Source organism: Malaya genurostris, chromosome 2, assembly GCF_030247185.1.
Source record: "Malaya genurostris strain Urasoe2022 chromosome 2, Malgen_1.1, whole genome shotgun sequence".
NCBI classification, from domain to species: Eukaryota; Metazoa; Arthropoda; class Insecta; order Diptera; family Culicidae; genus Malaya; species Malaya genurostris.
In genome coordinates this window covers 20,888,363-20,905,919 of record NC_080571.1, presented here as the reverse complement: position 1 = coordinate 20,905,919, position 17,557 = coordinate 20,888,363, and the positions used below count along the sequence as shown (strand labels likewise).

General features: G+C 39.8%; 1 protein-coding gene across 1 annotated transcript; it reads left to right on the top strand.

Annotated features, from left to right (window-relative positions):
• The first annotated feature begins 1,441 nt into the window (after window positions 1-1,441).
• Window positions 1,442-11,896, top strand: LOC131427894 (zinc finger matrin-type protein CG9776-like). The gene is made up of 7 exons (XM_058591463.1): window positions 1,442-1,698; window positions 1,767-2,255; window positions 2,321-2,511; window positions 3,563-3,801; window positions 3,867-4,245; window positions 9,506-9,983; window positions 10,046-11,896. The coding sequence occupies exons 1-7, from the start codon at window positions 1,680-1,682 to the stop codon at window positions 11,689-11,691; spliced, it is 3,441 nt and encodes a 1,146-aa protein (XP_058447446.1). The 5' UTR covers window positions 1,442-1,679; the 3' UTR covers window positions 11,692-11,896.
• The last annotated feature ends 5,661 nt before the right edge of the window (window positions 11,897-17,557 follow it).

Sequence of the window (17,557 nt, the reverse complement as noted above, 5' to 3'; positions counted from 1 at the left end):
GAGTCTGCATATCTGTTTTCTGTGGCTATACACAGATTGGATTAAGTTTTGAACATGTTTCCACACATAAATAAAAATGAAGGGTTACGTAGATGATGTTACGTATTTACTTAGAACATTAGATTCAGTAATTCTTCATGGAACGATTCGATATTATTTAATAATTTGCTGAACGTTCACAACGATATTTTTCAAATTCTCTAAATTATTATTTGTTGCGCCAACTTCTCAGTACATTTGAATCAAATAGTTGAATTGAAACACCTTGAAACACGTAGTTGATATATGACTAGTGATTAAATCGATCATTTTTATCAATATAGAAATTTACAGAAAATTTACACCGAATTTGAAATCCGAAAACAAATACACATGCCAACTGGTTTTCAAAGAAGGGCAAATCTTACACAAATAAACAAATCAAATTTTTCTCCAACGGATAAATGCTTCAAAATCAAACAATCCTAAAATTTTGATTTTGTCAATATCTCAATCTTGGTAATACAAAATACTATGAAGGACAAAATTATCACAAGTTTCCCTTTTTATGTTCCATGCCATAACAAACATGACGACACTTCAATTGCTAGGAAAAAAGGTTTTCTAAACTCTACTGGAAATAAAAAAAGAGACGATAAAATGGCCCGTATATTTGTTTTATTCGTGAAAACAGATTTATTTCACAAAAATGCATATGAGCGTAATTTTATAATTCATGCATTTCATGCGTGGAAGTGAACAAATCGGAAAGGTGAAACTCTTATTTGTTAATTTATTTTGTGTAAATGGAAGGAAAGTGGAACAATTTGCAAACGTCTTACAGGTTAACTAACGAATGATCGACCCATCAAACAAATGGAGCAGCAAATGGAGAAAAACATTGATGAATGTTTCGACTTTGGTTTCAAATCGTATTTAGAAATCATCGAATATTCTCAGATCAATTTATTATTAGTCCACTAAATAAATCAATATAAAAAGAGTTTCGCCCATTTTCTATTTGTTTACTTCTATGCTTCCTGTGTGAATGATTAAGATACGCTCTTGCGCATTCTTCGTGAAATTGGCTGGTTTTTGCTACTAAGACAAATCTGCGAGTAATTTTATTGTCTCATTACTATTTCCAGTAGTAAAAGGTTCGGAAACCATCTAAAATAGAGAAAAAAAATAGTTACGCCCTTCCTTACTAGCAATTAAAGAATCGCCCTGTTTGTTGGCATGGAACACAGAGGGCGAAACTTACGTGAACAAATGGAATGACAGTTTCGCCCTTTACAGTTCTTTCTATTACTAATATTGAGATTTTTGAAGAATCCGAATTTTTGGGCAAAATTGAAGGATACTTTTGTAAGATTCGTCCATCTTTGAAAAACATGAGCCGTGTGAAAATTTCTACTTTTTCAATTCTTAGCAAAAACATCTGGCATCTCTGCGAGCAGCTGTAACTGTCAAATTGTTTGGTGTGCTGGTAGGTGAAGAAAACGTTTACTTTCCTTATCGTGAAAAACGTTTGATATTACCGTCAGAAATTGTTTGCTAGATTCGAAAACATCTAGATTCAGAAGTGAAAGTTGTTCTGATGCAGTGAGTAGTGAAATCAGACAGGCTAATTTGTGATTACACAGATTTTCAGCCTGTGAAGCTTTTTTCTATCACCGTCTGGCCTGAGAAATTCAAAGATGGACGACAAGCGAGACAGTAAGCACCTTTATGAGTTACCAGTGCGAGAATGTGCCGGTGCTAACGGGTTTTGTTTACTTTCACAGGCAAAAAGAAGGATAAACGAAAATCGCGTAGTCGAAGTCCGGATTACGGCAGAAGAAGGCGAGAAAATCGTAGCCGTAGCCGGGATCGTACCAGAAGAAGATCACGGGACATGAGCAGTCCGGTTATGAGACGACGCAGAGGTCGCCGTAGTCCGTCTCCTCCGCCGCCACCTATAATGCAAGATGTTCCGCCGCCACCGATGATTGGAAATACCGGTTACATGGGAACCGGTGCGCCAATGTATGATGCTTACGGTGGTTATGGACCGCCAGCAGCACAGACATACATGACCACCGGTTATGGCGGGTATGATTACGGAACACCGGCGGTAACGACAATCGATAGTTACGGTGCGATGGTTAGTGCCCCTGCACCAATGATGATGGGCCAACCGGTTCCACCAGGGGATGAGTACGGTACCCAGCAGGGATGGACCGGGTCGGCACCGGTTGTGCAGGAAACGGAAGAGGAGAAACGAAAACGGGAGGGTAAGTTTGAATGAATGATTGTAGTGTCGATTTGGTTTGACTAATGTTAGAACAATCGATTTCAGCTGCTATTGCATTGGAAGTTCGCAATCAGCGGGCATCGTTGAAGAAGCAGCGTGATGATTATCTTCGTCGTGCCGGTGCTCTGAAGCGGGAACTGAAAATACTGAAGCAGCAACGTGGGGACCTTAGCTCGGGACGGGAACCGCCGTCACCTACGACTAGTAATTTCATCAAGGAAAACGACAAACTTCAGGTAGGTGACGTTCGATCGGACATTGAATCACCCAGCGAAAGCCGTAATTCAATCAACCCGTTCAACGTAGAAATTGATAATGCTTTTGAAGAGCACGAACGAACCCGCACAGAAGCTTGCGAGTGCGGCCTTGTATCGCTGCTCGTTCCCACGAGAAGCGCGCTTGTTGATTTTAGTTTTCAGTTCCATCAGTAATTATACTCTTTCAAACGCAACGCTTTTCCCCTGCAGCATTTGATTGTGTGCGTGACCCTCACATTGTGATATCGACAGTTCATTCTAGTCAGCTGAGTCATCCCGGATGAGAAACCACTAAAGCTATCGATTTAGGATGTGAAGGATCGTTCCTTCCCATGTGTTCGAATCGAATGCGGAAAGTAAAAATTTGGTTTTATTGTTTGTTTTTTTATTGAATTACTTGGTCGGTCGCGATATGGGAAGGAATGTTCTGGAAAATCCTAGATTCATTTTGGAGCCCACGGAAGGGTAGCGCACGGTGTATGCAGAAGTCACCCTGCCCTAGACACTGTAGTAGAGAATGTATTGTACTGATTATCTGTGTAGATATTGTTTTTTTGTAAGAGCCAGCTGTAAATTGAAAACAAAACAATAACAATGCGCAGAGTCGATTCCGAAAATTGGTCAATTTCAGCTTACACTGGCTCAGCTAGGATCTCTTGTAACTAGTCATTAAGGATGCTGACTGACTGACCACGGAGCAACATGTGGAACATACATGGAACATACAAGCAGAAACAGTTCATCCACCTACCGTCAACGACATTTCATTTTTAGAACTGACAGATTGCTTGAAAATGAGAAACTTGGTTAATCCCGTCTCCGCGTTGCTCAAAGCTTCGTATTGCGTTTCTCACTGATAGAACCTGCTATTAAGATGCTCAGAACAGAAAAGGTTCCCAAATACGATATCATACTGTAAGCTTAACACCTCAGGCACGAAACAAAGTTAACTTTTTTACTTTTTCTCTGTATCTCCTCTTCCTCGATGCGATCTTTCCCCGTCGTCCTCATTCCCGATTCCAATTTACAGTCGCAGATTCAAAGCAAGATTAGTACCATCGAAAACGTTATCGATATGCTGGATGGGATTATTGGAAAGGATAAGACACCGACCCCACCGCCGCCGCCGATCAACTCGGCAGTGCCAGCAAACAACGAAAGCAAAGCCAACAAAAATCGCAAGGAATCGGAGTCATCGGCTTCACCGGAGCGACTTAAGAATGAAGTTCTAGAAACGATGAAACGAGGCAAAGCGAAAAAGGAAGAAAAGTATGTTGGTTTTATTGCCTGCTGCTTATTCTAGTTTATTTGATTGAACCTCTTCTTTATTTCAGATCCGTGATCAAATCCGAAACGGATGGGGATGGTAAGCGTAAATCGCAGTATAATTTGGTTTATTATGACCCGGAACTGCACTGGTGTCCTAGATGTGATATTTTCCCCAAAACGGCTAAGGAATATTTGAACCATCTGCACTCGGAACAGCATCTGACGGCGAATAGCTCCTCGCAGGACTACCCGTGGCGAGAGAAGTTGAAGGCCGATGATAACGCGAACCATCCGGGTCTGCCCAGCAAGCGTATTCCGATCCGAGGGTTGCAGTTTTTCGTACCAGCTACCGCCTGGTACTGCAACATTTGCAACTTCTGGATGGGCGATCTGCACTGCGCCTCGGTTCACCTAAAATCGAAGCTACATGCGAACAGTTACGGGGTAAGCATAGCATCAGTCGTTTGATGTGAAACACATCTTTGTTTTCTATATAGGGAAGCATATTGGGAATTCATTACACCCAAAATCGGCAAAAGCGGGAACGAAAGGGAGAACTAAACTGGCGATATCGTTGCGTGAAGTGTTGATCTGACCTCGGTGAACGACTAAAGAAATTGAAGCCGGGGCGAAATAAATCGTTATAATAATAATAATAATAATAATAATAATAATGCTACTGATTGAGCAACGCCGCAGTAGTTCACAGATGAACATGTACAGAGGATCTGTTCAATTCAATTGATTTCTGTGTGGTGGCTCACATGCAAAGAACTAGTTCTTTCAGTAGAACTATCAAGTTCTGAAAGGATCTTTGAAATTACCTGTGTTGCCCATCTATAATTGATGGCTTTTTTCTTGGTATAGAAACAATTCCATTTCCATACAGCGAGACTTAAGGAGCCAGGAGGTTCACTATTCACCCATCGTTTACCGTTATTTCGTCGTTGCGATTGTTGTTCATCGCAAATATCTCGAACTGTACTATTCGCAACAACAAAATTCTTTTTTCATGCCATCAGAAATATGATCAGCGATTTATGATTGAATTTTCAACAATGAAAAAAATTCATCAGGTTTGCTTGCCTTTTTCGCACTCGGACGACGGTTTTGAGATAGTCAAGCAGGGGAAGGTGTTCAGTTGCCGGCAGTGTTCGGTTGTCGGCATCCCACCGTAACTTTGTACAGAAAACAGATAACGTCATTTCGACAAATGCCATATATATGTAATAGCAGCACGTTTTTTTTGCCGAATACCGAAGCAAACAGACGCTTGTACTTTTTGCTGCGTTCAAATCAAATTTTAATTGCGTGAAAAACAACACAAAAGTTTTTTCTGACTTTTTAATAGTATCATAAGTTGAAGAGCATCAATCGGAAAGGTGAGTGGATTGAATATTTATGAGGTGAAATCGATCTATTTCGAGATTTAATACCGGATGCTATTAAAATTTTCGCAACTAAAGATTTGTTTTGTCATTTTCAAAACGTTTACCGATTTCGGTTACCGGCACCGCATTTTTTCGACAAATCGTGAAAAATTGTCAGGGATATGCAGGCTGCTGTCGAGACAAAGCAAGCCAAATTTTTGGCCAAACATCTAGCTGCTCACACAGCAGATGCCCGGCTAAGAAAAAACGTGGAAGGCCGGCCAAATCAACACCAAAGCCGCCACCAACCAAATCATCGGCCAAGAGAGCCAAGGCGAAGTCACCATCAGACAATGAAGACTTTTGTCCAAAACCCCTCTGAAAAGAACAAAAACCTTTGAATAATTGCATTCTTTACTTATATTTTTCCGAAATTTCTTGGAGTGCCGGTAGCCGAACACCTGTTTTTAAATTGCCAAAACTTATCACTTTACTAAATTGATAATAAAAATTTTTCAATCAAATTAATCAACTTAGTTTCTTAATCAGTTGTTAGTTAGGGACTTTAGCTTTCTATTGATGTATAGATGTCCGAATAATGTGCACTAAGTCAGACGTTATGAGCTTAAAATAAAAGGGTGCTGGTAACCGAACACTCTCCTCTACATATAAGTCCCGATGGTCAACTGAACGAGTATAAATAGAAAAAAAAACAGTCGAAAATCGATCACTTCTTCTTGTACGTTAGACAGGACTGATGTGCACCTGAATTCTGAACCTAATTCATAATTTAGTTTCAAAATTGAATTCTTGAATGCAGATTCACGAATCCAAGATATGCATTCTAGATCTGCAATTTTAACTCCCAACTAGAATTTTGGAGCTGACTTCTGAATCAGATTTTTTTCCTGAATTCAGTTTCAGAATCTGAATTTCGCAACTGAGATCAGAGCTAGTCTCATATTTCAGATTTAGTTCTTTATTTCAGTTCCAGTTTCTTAATGCCCGGAATCTAGATTCTGGTGTAGATATCGGATTACTTACTTTACTTCAATGGTGCACATGAAGCTACCAGCCGTCTTGTCTTTCTTGGAGAGCACTAAAGCCTCTTCCACAGCTCTACGATCCACACCAATAATATCAATGTCGTCCGCAATAAAGACAAGTTTTGACACTTTTTTCTTATCTTTTTTTAACTGTTGAATGGTTTCGGCTGCCGAGACATGTTTCCTAAGATGTGCCTTCGTTAATGCCCAAAATTCCTCAATTGGTCGAAGTTGTGGACAATTTGTTGGATTCATGTCTTTTGGGACGAAAGTGACATTTTTGGTAGTGTACCATTCTACCGTTGATTTCGAGTAGTGGCAAGAAGCAAGATCTGGCCAGAAGACAACAGGATCCTTGTGGTTTCGAATCATGGGTAGAAGTCGTTTTTGTAAACATTCCTTGATGTATATTTCGCTTTTCATTGAAGCAGTGGTGATGAAGGGCTTCGAAATCTTACCGCAGCTACAATTTGCTTGCCAGACCATAGCTTTCTTACCAAATTTTTCGACTTCAATCGATGTCTCGGACTGGATTAACACTTGCCCTTCTCGCAGCGTATAATATTGTGGTCCCGGCAGGGATTTGTAATCGGGTTTCACGTAGGTTTCGTCGTCCATGATTATGCAGTTCAAATTTCCAGCAAGAATCGTATTGTACAGCTTTCGAACCCTCGGCCTAATCGATGCTTCTTGTTTCGGACTACGTTTTGGTTGTTTCTGCTTATAGGTTCGAAGATTCAACGTTCTTTAGCACGAAGAACATTTGACTTCGAAGTGCCCACTTTTTTGGCCATATCCCGAACTGAAACCTTCTTCTTTTGCTCGAACGCCTTCAGTATACGTTTATCCAACTGAGGGTTAGCAGGACTCTCGCACTGCTATCCATTCTATGTTAAATCAATTCTGCCGGTTTTTTTGTTGCTGCGATGATATCCGTCTCTCTTTGATGGGACTGATTGAATCGTGTGAAGAGTTGCTAGTGAGCGTTCTTTGATACGATAAAAGCTATCCTGGGATTGTAGTAATAGAAACATTTTCATTTAATTTTGTAAGAGTTAGTATAAGCGTTCTTTTAATTTGAAGTTTTTTTTCGAAAATTTATTTTCTCACGTAAGCACCCTTTTCGAAGGCTATGTCACAGCGTGCACCAAAAGCTTATGATTGCGTTTCGAACAAGATTAGTGTTAACATTGTGTATCGCTAGTTAAAAAGAGTGAGATGTGAGTGAGAGATACCAAACCAAGGAGCACGAACCTCTGGGGGTTGGAATAGCGTGAACAACTTTTCATGCAGCCCACCTGTTCTCGATTCCCAACCCCGAATAGAGATGGGCAATTCGCTCCTGAGCTGTTCCAGTGAATCGAATCATTGAAGTGAGCTGACAGCTCACAGCTCTTTTCAAAAGAACCGCAGCTCACCAGCTCACTCTTTGGCTACCCAGCTCACTGCATTATGACGAAGGGATCACCCTACGAGCTGATCGGATCTTCGGCTCTTTAAGAGATTCAATTTAGTCGACATCAATTAAAGATAAACTAATTCGCATTGCATTCATTGCATCATTGCAAATCAATGATTCAATTTCGATCATGCATATGAAAGAAAACCGGTGCATAAGAAAAACGGCGCACAAAATGAAGCTTAAGTTCAAACTAAAAGAGCTGATGAGCTGATACATCGAATCGATTCACTTTGGTGAGCTGATCGGTTCGGAGCTGTTCACCAAAATGAGCTGTTTTGCACGCCTCTAACCCCGAACATAGGGTCTGAGTATTTCTGGAGCAAAGAGGAGAATAACCTTCAAATTGAAACCTCTTCAGTAGAAACAAAAAATGCCCGATGCTCTTGAGTACGCTACCAGGGAGACGTCGGCCCTATAATGCCTTGATTTTGAATCTGCACTCTTCTGCGCTAGCGATACATAATAGCCCTTATTACCGTTCTCACTTCCACTTTCACATTCACTTCACTTACATGTCAATTCAGTTTATTTTACCTATTACCAGTATCACGCATAGTGAAGTGATCACTGTGGTGGAAAAAACTAATTTTTTCAATAAAATGTTGGTGGCGTGATGTTCATAATGACATCAAGATCATTCAAGTAACACATGGATCAATAAGTCCCGAGACTAAAGCAGAGATGGCGCTCTTAGTAAACAACGTCTTTCTAGAGTACTAACCTTTGCTTAAAACGGGTCAAAATTTCAAGTCGATCCGACCAGAAACAGCTGAGTTATCGAGGTTGGAGTAAAGTCGTTTTGTAGTTTGTTTTAAAAATGGAAAAAAACCGAGTTTCGTGTTTTGATAAAACATTGGTTTTTAATGGGTAAAAACACCGTGCAAGCGAAACAATGGATTGAAAAATGTTATCCGGACTCTTGTCCATCAAAAGCAACGATTTGTCGGTGGTTCGCCGAGTTTAAACGTGGTCGTACCGACACAAATGACGCGGAACGCTCGGGTAGACCCGTGGAAGCAGTTACACCGGAAAATGTGAGTGAAGTGACAAAAATTATAAAGAAAGATCGTAAAGTGAAGCTCCGTGAGATTGCTGAGGTGACACAGATATCATATGGAAGTGTATTTACTATCCTTCATGAAAAATTGAGCATGAAAAAGGTTTTTTCCAAGTGGGTGCCCCGATTACTTTCGATGGAACAAAAACAGCAACGAGTCGATGATTCAGAAAGCAGTTTATCGAAAAAAAACCTTGGAACTAGTCTCGGGACTTATTGATCCATGTGTTAATTACTTTTGTCTCTGAAGCGGCCTCAATAATATGGACCTAAATTCACTTCACACGAAGTAAAGTGATACCGATAATAAGCGTCACAATCACTTCACTTTGTTTTCACCGTGTAGTGATACTGGTAATAAGGGCCAATGTAAACGTATGAAAAGAAATAAGGTGCAAATGGTGCAGAATTGTCCGATGACGGTTCGATCGCAGCGCTGCGATCGGGCCGATATCGTGCTCAATTGGGCCAATGCGGCTCAACAGAATTCACTTGCTAAAGGCGGTAATTTCAATAGAAAACAAATACTTTAGTAGCCAAAATTGCACTTCCGTGGCATAACGTTTTACTAAATCCCTCTTCGCCTTCTTGCCACAATTTGTCACAATATTCGCCTTCCTTAAAGCCCCTTTAAGCGTGACGTAATTTGTGAATAATAATAACTTCAATAATGAATCATTATGACAACAGTTTTTTACAATCGAATAGAGATATTACCCTTGCAGATTTGATTTAAAACCATTACTTTTTTTTTGTGTCTGTCGTGCAGGAGTTGATTGATAGCCAGCCTAATTTTGAAATTGATTGGATGACCGAACGGCAGAAGGCCTACGAAAGAATGAGGGACAGTGACCGGCAACAGCAGCAGGCGACCACAACCACCAGGGACCCACCGGACAGTGGTGCGAGTGGCCTCAGTCGGGTCGTCGGGCAAGGTGAGCTTGATTTTCTAACTGCCAGTTCCTTGCAGAAGGACACGATCACCGATGGGGGTGGTAAGAAAAGGAAGAAAAACAAGAAAGAGGAAAAGCGTGAAAAGAAGAAAAAGAAGCGTTCGAAAAAGAAGAAGAAAGCAGCATCATCGAGCAGTTCGAGTTCCAGTTCGGACTCGGACTCCGATTCGGACCGAAAGAGTGCTCGCGGGGATGACTTCGATCCGGCTACCTCGATTCGGGTAGCAATGCGTAACATCCTGAAGGCACAGGAAGCCGTAAAGGATGCCCATCTTCACCCGGATGCATCGGCAGGTGAGTTTCAATCTAACTACGGTAGTATTTCGTTGATACAAAGAATACTTTGTTTTATGCAGGAAAATGGACTGTCGTTCAGCCGGCACCGCCTCCACAGGAACTTACCGCTCCTCCTCCACCGTTCATGACGGCCGGTGCCGAAAACCGGGAGAAGAAACGTGACGAACTGATGCTTTCACAGTGGGTAACTCCGGATCCGGTTATATCCGAGACGGAGAGAAAATTGTTAGAACAACTGAAGGGTAAGATGACAAAACGAAGGGACGAAGTACCGGCAAAAGAAGACGTCAAATCTCACGAAGCCTCCGAGCGTTCGGACCGCAGTCGTCGAGGAATGGTGGACGAGGGCCGCCGTGGCGCTGACGATGGACGTCGAGGCGGCGGTGAAGATGGACGTCGCGGAGGTGGCGATGACGGACGTCGTGGCGGGGGGGATGATGGGCGTCGTGGTGGAGGTGATGATGGCCGCCGAGGAGCCATCGATGATCGACGGCGCAGTAGATCTGTTACACCTCCATGGCGTAGAAAGGCCAGTCCTGGTCGGTGGGGTGCATTCGGCAGAGATAGACGAAGTCCTGATCGTCGTCGTGAGCGAGAAATGGATCGAGGTGGTCGAATGGATAGGCGTCGGCGTAGTCGGTCTCGAGGAAGACGCAGTCCCAGTTATGGACGAGGTAGATTCCGGCTAAGACGTTCGTTCTCCCGGTCTCGATCCAGATCTCGTTCCCGTAGCCGACCTAGGGTTATCGAAAAACCCGTAGTAAATTTCCCTCCGGAACCTAAACCGAGACCGGAGAAGAAACCGAAGGAAAAGAAGGACGAAGAAAAGAAAGAGAAGAAACCGGCAGTTTCAATGGCGATTGGTCAAAAGAAGCTGCCATTCATTGGACGAATGCCCGTATTCAAGAAGCATCAGCAGGAACTGAAAAAGGAGGAATTCAGTGCAATCGGTGATGCGATTAGCGATGTACCGATTGACGAGGAAAATGGTGCCAAACACCATTCGGAAGAGTTTGTAGACATGATGCCTGATCCCTACCAGTTCGTTGCTCTAATGGGCGCTCCACCGCCGCCACCAAATCATCCAACAAAACCGGATGAAAGCATGCTGCCTCCGGGTATTGACGAAGCCGAAGCTGATTTAGTACCGAAACCAATTAGCGACGCTCCCATCCCTCGTAAAGGTCCACTTCCCAAAGACTTCCAAGAGGCTCTGGACATAATTTTCGATGGTGACAGACAAAAACCGGGCGATGTTATAGCTAACGAGACGAAACCGCCAGAAGTCATTCCCCCGGAACCGGTGGTGCCAATCGTTGACGCTGACCAGCCGCAAATGATCGCAAATGAGGCGATTGAAATATACAATCAACAGATCGCTGCTCAGTACAGCAAAGCTGTCGTATCCGCGGCGGCGATTTCGTACGATGATGAGTCACAGAACCAACCGCTTGATATGGCTTCCAACGACGGTATGGTGGAGCACTCTTCGGACTCACTGTTTCCTCCCGTTACCTCTCCGGGCGACAACACGGCCAGTAATGACGGTACGGCGGTGAATAGCGATCCCGAACCTCCGAAGGCACCGCCACCGAAACCACCACCGGAGGTCGAAAATGAAGAAACACGTCGTAAACGGGCTGAACTGGAAGAACTGGCCATGCTGGGAATCGATGCCGATGATATGGCTGCCCAAATTTTCTAAGACAAATGATTTGTTTACTTATAGCTATAGATTTTAGGTTCCTTGTGTAACAACCAACGTTACATGCTGTATCGTGATGTATTATATTTTTTCGGACAGATTCATCATATGGAATTAGTGTTTCTAGGTGAATCAAGATTCTTTCTTTAGGAAATAGCTGCCCCGAGGTACAGGTTTCTTATCGTAACATGGAAAAATTTATCAACTTTTTGTAGTAATTTTTCATCCGAAACATCCATAAAATTTCTTTTCATGTTAAGCCGAAGGTAGCTCTGATGTTAGGTTTCATCTGGCGATATTCATACGCAACTGGTAGACCTCTCTGGCTTCAAACAGACGAAATATTTGCGATTTAACATACAGTGACTTTAGAGTCATGTTGCATTTAAAGAATACTCCCGAATGTAAATGTTGGCCACACGAACCGACCGGAATAGGGGTTTAAATTTTCAGAACACTCGGAAACGATAGAACTGATTTCCACAAACTTGAGCTCAAGTGAAAGATCGTATGGTCCCTTAGATTGCTATTGAATTTCATCTGGGTCCGACTTCCGGTTTCTGATTTACAGATTCAAAAGTGTTTAAAATTACAAACCATTATTTCGAGCTAGGTTGCAAGAACCGGAAAATGCCAAACAAAACATTCTGAAATACATGGATTTGTAATCAAAAAACGTTCCTAAATTTCTGTATTTCGGTACCCAACACACAGGCAAAAAATACATGTCAAAAAAAATTCATAATGATATCGTATGGTTTTTATACACAAGAATAACGTATGCAAATCCTAGGAACGCCCTATGACATCACGAATATTGGAACTCCAATGAAATGCCTTATGAAATTCATAAGAAATTTTTTGGAACATTGTGCGAAATTTCTATGAAGAACATAACTTTTTTCATATAGTGTGGAATTCATACACTGATAAAAATTTGCACGATCGATTCATATGTAAACACAACTTCAATTTAATATTCATATTTAATATTTCTCATAGCAATACATAACCAAAGCGATTTGTTTCAAGATTTAATGTGCAAATTCACTAAGATGCTAGATCACTTAGCTTTAATGTGTTTTTCCTTTGGATGTGATGTGTTTTGCTATTGAATCGAGCTACATGTGTTAAACACTTCATTTTCTAGTGAGAATGAGTACAGCACAAATGTATGTGCAAAACATTTGAATCGGTCAACTCTGTTTCAATTGAAATCTACGTGGAAAACTTTGTGACATTTAAAAATGCATATGCATATAGAATCTAGAGGTAACGTTCGTATGAAAATATATATATATATATATATATATATATATATATATATATATATATATATATATATATATATATATATATATATATGTATATATATATATATATACAGGGTGATTTTTTAAGAGCTTGAGAACTTTTTTAAACAATAAAACGCATAAAATTTGCAAAATCTCATCGGTTCTTTATTTTAAACGTTAGATTGGTACATGACATTTACTTTTTGAAGATAATTTCATTTAAATGTTGACCGCGGCTGCGTCTTAGGTGGTCCATTCGGAAAGTCCAATTTTGGGCAACTTTTTCGAGCATTTCGGCCGGAATAGCCCGAATTTCTTCGGAAATGTTGTCTTCCAAAGCTGGAATAGTTACTGGCTTATTTCTGTAGACTTTAGACTTGACGTAGCCCCACAAAAATAGTCTAAAGGCGTCAAATCGCATGATCTTGGTGGCCAACTTACCGGTCCATTTCTTGAGATGAATTGTTCTCCGAAGTTTTCCCTCAAAATGGCCATAGAATCGCGAGCTGTGTGGCATGTAGCGCCATCTTGTTGAAACCACATGTCAACCAAGTTCAGTTCTTCCATTTTTGGCAACAAAAAGTTTGTTAGCATCGAACGATAGCGATCGCCATTCACTGTAACGTTGCGTCCAACAGCATCTTTGAAAAAATACGGTCCAATGATTCCACCAGCGTACAAACCACACCAAACAGTGCATTTTTCGGGATGCATGGGCAGTTCTTGAACGGCTTCTGGTTGCTCTTCACTCCAAATGCGGCAATTTTGCTTATTTACGTAGCCATTCAACCAGAAATGAGCCTCATCGCTGAACAAAATTTGTCGATAAAAAAGCGGATTTTCTGCCAACTTTTTGGTAATAAAATTCAATGATTTGCAAGCGTTGCTCGTTAGTAAGTCTATTCATGATGAAATGTCAAAGCATACTGAGCAAATAATAATGCATGAAAATCATAACCTCAAAAAATCTGAGCAAATACTAATGCATGAAAATCCTAACCTCAAAAAAATCACCTTATATATATATATATATATATATATATATATATATATATATATATATATATATATATATATATATATATATATATATATATATATATATATATATATATATATATATATATATATATATATATATATACATATATATATATATAGGCATTTGAAAAAATAGAATTGTACCAAGTATAATGCATTTTTTTTTCTAAGATGGCGATTTGGCAACTCTTGCTGGAAGTATCACAGTGCTAGAGTGCCTATAACCAGAGTGACGACTTCTTATCCGTAATGTTGGCAACAATTCAAAACATTCCATTGGCTTTACATTGAATTGACAGGTCGTTTGCTCGTTTGGAACTGGAAGATGTTCCAGTTCCAAACGAACAGCTGGCGTCACTCTGATTATAGTCACTCTACACAGTGCTTTTTTTAAATTAGTTTCCCTAAACACACACTCAAATAAAAATTCACGTTCGATTCACTTGAAAAATCACGTAAACTGGTTTCAAATGTCAAATTGAATGTTTTACGTGACGAAATTGAATGTTACACGAACATCCCCTAAAATGAGTAGAGTCATCACATAAGATTTATTTTGAATTAACCGAACGTCAAACAATCTACGTGAATTTCCAGTGTGAAAAACTCGATTTGAAAATGGCGAACAGTGGCCCTCAAAGTGGAAGTAGTGTTAATATTTGCGAGAAATGTTATTTAATTACAATTTTTACTACATCGACCGGACCATTCCAGTATGAAAGTTTCCATGTGTTCGACTGGACCGAGTGCCTGCGTAAGTCCGGAAGTGTACCCGCTCCTGTCGAATGCTTCAAACAGGCCGTTGGTCCACCAAAGAACGAGTTCAGGGGTGGAATCATGTAAGGTGATTATCACCAAGTGATTATCACTTTTGAAAATTTGGAATCACGTAAGGTGATAATCACCTAGTTCTGTCACCACTGCTGAGAGGCTAACATCACTATCAAACGTTGGCATTACGTAAGGTGATAGTCACCACGATTTAATCACCTTCATGTCAAAATGGAGGTGATAGCAATTTAGTTATCACTTTCAGTAGTGATTTGATTTTTTGAGAAATGGCTTTATAAATTATTGTCCGTTAGGTGAATTTTAAGCCACTGATATAAAAATAACCTACCAATATTGGTCGGAGAGCATAATTTTTTTTAATGAAATTCGTACTCATATTGTGTTAAAATTAAATATCAAAATGAAAAGTAACTTAGTTTAAAGAATTCATAGAATGAACGGTAGTATTTATCAATTAAATCAATTCATTTATGTTATAATTATTATTTGAAGGAATATCATTGGGGTATTCGTAAAGTCAAAGATAAATTGCTTTCTGGAAAAGTGATAAGTTTATGAATGTAGACATCTCCTGTTGCACATAACGTAACATAAAAAAATCTATGCTAACATTTTCAGTAGAATTAGATGGCCGTGACTTAGTAAGCGACATATCAGTCTCGTTCAACTGAACGAGTAAAAAAGATTAAACTGCGTTCTTAATTTTCTTCTTGTGAGTTGAACTAAATAAGGCAATATTTTTGGACAATTAGTTGCTGCTAATCATAGTGGATATTCGTAGTTCCGGTGGGTAAAATTTCCAAAATGGAGGTAGCATTTGAAAGCTCTGTGAAATGCCATAATCGTAAAGTGAATGAAAACTATACAAGAAATTATTTAACGGATCTTTCTCATTCGAGAGGAATGCCATCCGTTGTGAAACATCAAGAAGATCTAACAATTCGTGTCATTTCAAAGCTAGCAAATTTATCCCAAAGAATTGACTGACATTGATTTCCATTGAAAAATAGAAATCGGCGCGAAATTAAACCAACAAGTGATTTTTTTTATTTGTTTGTGCGCAGGTAATTTTTTTCAACGTTACTCTTCGATCCATACAAATCATCGTTGATAAACATGACTCGAATTAATAAAAAAAGTTGAAAACTAAAGGAATAAAACTAGATTTTAAAATATTATATGGGTATACGCCACTTTCATATGTTACTCCTCCTAATATCAACGGTATACGCCACATTCATATTTTACTCCTGAAAAATTGACGTTTCTTGACAGGTGATAAATGGAGTGAAGTTGGCTCAATCACCGGTGATGGTGATAGTAAAAGTGATCACCTTCGGTGATTCCGAACATTCTGGTGATCACCTCGTTATCACCAGAAGGTGATAGTCACTTATCACCTTACATGATTCCACCCCAGAATCGGTATGAAGCTAGAGACACTGGATCCATGTAATGCGAACTAAACCTGCATCGGTAGTGTTTGTCTATAAAATCAATGGAAACAATTAATTACTCCAGATAGCCCGTAGAGTCTAAAAATATCTAAAAATCATATTTTTTCTTTTATAATTTATTATAACGAAAAATTTCAAGAATGTTTTGTCAAGTTTTGAAACCAATCGAAGTAGAAATCTTGGGCCTGTGCGCCGAGTTCTTGCGTCTTCGTAGAATGAAATAGCCATAGATAAAGGTCCATAACTTTTCGTGTCAATAGGCTTGAAAATTTCACAGAAAATTCTTCAAATGTTTTACTATAAGAAAATTAAAAGAAAATAATAAACGATTCTTCAAAAGGGTTAGACCGACGACACGACCTGCCACTCGTCTATCGAAACTGTATCGCAAATTTAACTACCTCTTAGTAACTGGTAATGTCAAAATGAAATCACTTGAAAAAAAAAATGAAACTGGCAGCACAAGTTGCTAAATGATTGATTTTGAATAACAGTTACCATATCCTTGGTTACTGCACATTGAAGATTTGAGCCATGTAAACAAAACAAAATGGGTATTTAATTACGAAGATTTAGAATGGATTCATCGGCTGCCTCGAGTGGAAGATCTCTTCTGCGCAGTAAATTCCAAGTTCTCCAGCATCATTACCTGTCATAGAAGTGGACCAATCCATCGGTCTTGATGCGTGGTGTATGTATAAAGAGATGCACCATTTTGCGTGTTGCTCTAATCAAATCACATTTGCTGATACAAATTATGTCGTTTTCGTTTTTAAATTGCACTACACAGGTGTAGCGAAAGCTGCACTGAAACCGTTCGTTTTTACCAATTGCACTACACCAGTGCTACACTTTTTCTGCACCGATACCACTGGTGTAGCACTCATCAAAAGTTTGGTGTAGCTCTGTGCAATGGAATCGTTTATTGTAGTCAATGGTTACTGTTTATGTTTTCATCATTTTTGTTCGTTTATCCATGCCATGGTGTAGCACTCCACCGGTGTAGTGCAGTTTAAAAACGAAAACGACATTAGTCGATAGGCAGGACTACAGAGTACTGCTGCATTTGAAAGGATTTATTCTAACGGACTTAGCACTCAAAATAATTATTCCATGATACTAACGATGAATTCTAATAGTAGGAATAGGAAAATAAAGTTATAAACTGCTCTTTAAATGATCGAATGTATTGCCCTGCCCCGTATCTGTAGGAAATAAATTTAGCCAATGATTTATGAGCATTTTCTTTCAATTCTCATTTATTCAGTGCATTGGAGTATG